Here is a 4950-nt window from a genome sequence, read left to right as displayed (position 1 = left end):
AGATGTGTCACCTGAAAAAGCCACTGTCGAAGAAGAAACTCTACTCGGTTTTGAGAAAGGAAACAGTGAAGCCCTTGATGAAGTTACTACCATTGATGTGACTGTTACCAATGATAGGACGTTTCTTGATGAAGCAGATGAACCCCACATGAAGCAGAAGGCAACGAGACGGAGACCAGCACGGAAGATGATACATCCCGTAAAATTAAGATACTTTGTTGAATTTTAATTTTGTGTTTGTAAATTCTGTACATTTAATTAAGTTATTGTTAATTGTTTATTGGTTTAATGTAAGTGGCTATTGTTCGGGACGAACAATACTAAGGATGGGGCAGTGCTACGACAGCGGGGGTCACGTGACTTTAGTAACGCGTCATATTCTCGAACGTTCACGTCCCTTCCTGAAGTCGCGAGAGGCTACTAGATATGCGGTAGTCTTGTATATATAAGCCGCCAAGAAGTGACGGCAACAAAGTGTGTGTGTAATTGACAATTGAGTCGAGCACGTGAGACGTTCGTTGTGAATTATAGCGTTTGTTATAGCGCGTCTGTGGAAATTAAGTGTATTGCAAAGTTGTATTGAGAAAGAATAAACCAGTTTTATTTAAGAAAGGACTTGTATCGGTAAAGTTTCTTCGGAAAGAATTTTTCGGAAAATTAACTAACGACCAGAGACGAAACACTATCATAAACACTGCAATTAAATTATAACTGCTACAGCCAACTTTGACTTGTATAAGATATTAAGAAATTGACTTGGCTCTATGTAACTCTTATATGTGTAATGAAAAGTTTGAATATACTAAACCCAAGTATGTTGATTATTTTTGTCATTTAGAGAGAGCTTCTAATAATATATGATTGATAGGCATAAATGTTAGTGTATAAATTTCTAAAATGCAGTAAAAAGGTTTAATAAATAGTATATGTTTACAAAAGCCATCCTGTCAAGATTTAAAAATTGTCTTTAAGAGGAAATGGCCATCTTAATTTTTTTTCTGTCATGAGTTATGGTTACAAAGGACTATTTGATATAAAGTAATTAAAACCCATTTAATGTTTTATCTGTTAGTAACTAAGTTTGTGACGTATTCTTTCAGACTGCACAAGTCCGCTGCCAAGATACTGTTGATTTAATCAAAGCTAGACAAGCAACTTTGATGAAAGCAAGACAGCAAATGGAACTAGAACATATAAAGCGGAGTTGTGATTTACCTGTTGGCTCCCAAATCTTGCATGAACAGTCCTACACCTTTTGGTCTCCACAGTGTACCAGTATTCTCTTAGGTGGACACCCTGGCTTCTATCGCAGGAGGTCTGTAGCTAATACCTCTTCTAGCTACAGTTTTCCTGTGGGTTCATACACTTCTTTTCCTAGCAACCATCTTCCTATCCAAGCAACAAAGGAAAACTTTCAGTTGGATCTTTACATGGAAGAGAAGGAGGAACAACTACTTAGCCAAGGCTTAATCACAGAAGACCTTACCACCCAAGGTCCAGTTGCATCCATTTCTCGAAGCAAACTTGAAGCTAGAACCAGCGGTTCCACTCAGAAAGAAGCTTCTGCTGGTGGGGTGATGAAAAATCACAGTGGAAGCAGTTTAGTTGTGTTGAAGGAAAAAATAATGGGTGGGATTGTGGCAGGAGCAGCTTCTATTCAGAGTTCAGCTAAAGATGGCCATTCCTATCATCGACCTGTGAGAAAGTTAATGCGTCACAGTCTTACTTGGCAATCTCATGAAAATAACTTTCAGAAACCTTCCTTAGACTCGCAGACCCCTACAAGTAACCTGAAACTTCATGAAGCACTTAGTAATGATGACAAGAAGGATGAAGGGTGAGTAAATCAACTATTTGTATCCAGAAATAAAGTAGTAAAAATGGTTAGATCAAACCATTATAATGAAACATGTTGTACATAAACCAGTGTAGTAAAACATTTTGTATACAAACCAGAGCTAGCAAAGCACATTATTTATAAGCTATAGTAGCAAAACATGTTTTATATCAAAACATTTGTAGTGAATCTCCTTATGTAAAAACCTATGGCAGTGAAATATGTTGTATACAAACCAGTGGTAGTATATTTTCAGAGGAAATAATATACAATTTCCAGGTATAACAATGTTAGTTTGATAATAAGAAAATACTGAGTTTTGGTCATTTTTGTCATATATTATTTGACTTCAAGAATGCTTTTGACTAGATAATATTATCATGTAGTTACAGTACTTTTAATTCGTTTATGACTGATTATAATATTTTTAATTAGTTGTAAATTTTAACAGTACTCTTTAATTATTTGATATGATAATAACCTCTATTTTCTCCTGACTGCTTCAGGGCAGACTTGGAAGAAAGTTCCAGACTACCAGCCACCAAGAGGCATTCTCAGCCCTGTGGTGGCCCTGTTCTCGTGAACAGTCACTTGACAAGGACACAGAGTATTCGAGCAAGCCCAGAACGTGGCCAAGGAAAACAGCAACATGCAAAAACCAAGAAGTATAAAAGCTTGATATAATTATCTGAGTACTGATATGTATTATTAAACTACTGTATGTTACTTTTTCTAAATTTTACTTGCTATTGAAAAAGAATATCACAATATCATATTTTTATATATTTTGTCTGAGGGCTTTTTCCTTCCTTCAAATGTTGCTATTATCAATAACACAGGCTTGTGAATTTAAACTTCATAAAAGTTGTTTTGGTTTTAATAACGAATTTCCCATAATTCAGCTATGCAGATTTCGAAAATAATATTCATCTGTCACGTAAATATCTTTTACAAATCGAGAAGAAAAAAACTCTTACTTACATCAAATTATTATTTCGTTTACCACAATGAACATTTTTTATTATTATGTTTGTTAACAAAAATTCAAGCAAACTGAAGAAAAGGAAAGAACATTGATGTCAAATGTATATGCATCCTCATTCATCCTAATTTTTTTCTGAAATCTATGTATTTTAGTCTCAAAATTATGTTTTGTGGTCTTTTATGTATTGCATTTGGAGCATCTCGTTTCAATGACCAGCAGTAATCAGCCATCATGCTGATGTTCCACCTTCCCTGATACCTCCTCTCCATTTCCCTGATGTCTTGATGAAACCTTTCCTCTTATTCTTCACTGATGGCACCCAGATTTTCAGGGAAATAGTCAATATGTGAGTGCAAGAAATGAACTTTCAAGCTCATATTGCAACCCAACTCTTTGAATTTATTGAGCAAGTCATTGACAAAATTTTCTTAATTTGTTGTTGTTTACTAAAAATTTGACAATAACATCTTTAAAGACAATTCATGCTTCTTTTTCCACTTTCCTCATTGTCCTTTCGAACTGTTCATTCAAAGACAATTTTCTAATCTAAGGCCCATCAAAAATTCCATTCTTTAAGTTGTGCTTCTTAAAGAGCTTGGAATTGCCCTCATAGATATTTGAAACTTGCCATCTTTGTCTAAGGCCTTTACAAACTGCTCCATCAAGCCCAGTTTTATGTGAAGTGGAGGTAATAGGACTTTCGTCGTGTCAAACAAACTCTCATGCTCAATGTTTTGCAATCCTGGTATCAGGCTGACTCTACTTGGCCATTGCTTCTTTATCTAGTGTTGATTTTGTGTTCTGCTGTCCCATTCATACAAAAAACATGGAAACTTTGTATAACTGCATTGTTGACCCAACAAAATACAAAGGACTTTTAAGTCTCCACAAATTAGCCATGTAATTTATATTTGACCTGATTAAGAAGTTCGAGATTTTCACACGTTTCCTTCAAGTGAACTGAATGAGCAATATGAACAGATGCATATATGTTACCATGGTGAAGGAGAATACCTTTTAGACTTCTTTTGGAGGAATCAATAAACAATCACCACTCACTTGGTTCATAGACTGCAGCACCTAGCATTGGTATTAATTCAGCAATATTGTTGCAATAAACCAGTGAAACTTCTCTCAAAAACTATGGTATAAACTCTTTCTCACGATTTCTGTACCAGTAAAATGATGTCCATGGAGAAAAGCCTGTGTAACCTTTGGATAAAATATTATTGCATAGGTCATATCAAAATTTATCACATTGTGAAATGATGTTTTTATTTTATTTCTGTACAATCAACTTCATAATTTTTTAATTGCAAAACCTTCTCTTAGCTCTTTGTTTTACTTCAATCCTTAAGCAGAAAAGTTAAGTAACAATGAGCAAATCTGTGAAAATATTTTTCTTATTGTATTATCTTGATATAAAATCTATTGACAGACTTACAATTTAAAAACATTTTTTTAAAATAAAATCTTACTCTGTCATCTCTACGGTGGTTTGAAATTAAGATAAATATTTGACTTTTAATAATCAATCATGTTCTCTTATTGTTATTCAATGTATATTGTTTACTTTACATAACTGTAGACAACTGAAGTTAATTATGCGGGAGATGATTCAAACAGAGCAAGATTATGTCAACTCCTTGGAGTACATCATTGAGGTAAGGATCAGCTGTTATACAAGAAAAATTAATGATTTTTATGTTGGAATAGTGAACTCAGACATAAAGCAGTAAATATAGATGACATGATTAAAGTTATATGTTTGATAACTTGAATTCACCATAAGATGTCTACACTTCCAAACTTTAATGTTGTGAAGTTAACTCTGCTATGCATCTGCACTAATTAGTTAAATTGTTTTTATCATTGTCAGGGTTAGTAGCCTGTACGTTCACTTTACTCTAATTAGACAAACCTGCGATGGTTTTATTGTCTTGAACTTTTTACATGTTCTACAGTAATTCCTGTATGCAGAATCCGAAAATTACATCCATTTTTCTCCATCATGTACAGATATTTCACAAAACGTTATAATGCAATACATACAAGAAGGACCACAACATGTAGTTTTGAGACTAAAAGACAAAGATTTCACAAAAAAATCAGGATAAATGAGGATGCA

At 34.0% G+C, this 4950-nt stretch overlaps 1 protein-coding gene across 1 annotated transcript in view; it reads left to right on the top strand.

Annotated features, from left to right (window-relative positions):
- Nucleotides 1–1106: 1106 nt before the first annotated feature.
- Nucleotides 1107–4950, top strand: part of LOC106468941 (pleckstrin homology domain-containing family G member 4B-like) — a 15320-nt gene continuing 11476 nt past the window's right edge. The window contains exons 1-3 of the mRNA XM_013929394.2: nt 1107–1837; nt 2344–2502; nt 4411–4486. Coding sequence (XP_013784848.2) covers nt 1161–1837; nt 2344–2502; nt 4411–4486 — 912 coding nt within the window. The 5' untranslated portion in view covers nt 1107–1160. The remainder of the gene's footprint in view (nt 1838–2343; nt 2503–4410; nt 4487–4950) is intronic.

The sequence above is a fragment of the Limulus polyphemus genome, unplaced genomic scaffold (genome assembly GCF_000517525.1).
Source record: "Limulus polyphemus unplaced genomic scaffold, Limulus_polyphemus-2.1.2 Scaffold3230, whole genome shotgun sequence".
In the NCBI taxonomy this organism is placed as follows: domain Eukaryota; kingdom Metazoa; phylum Arthropoda; class Merostomata; order Xiphosura; family Limulidae; genus Limulus; species Limulus polyphemus.
This window is presented reverse-complemented; position numbering and strand designations above follow the sequence as displayed.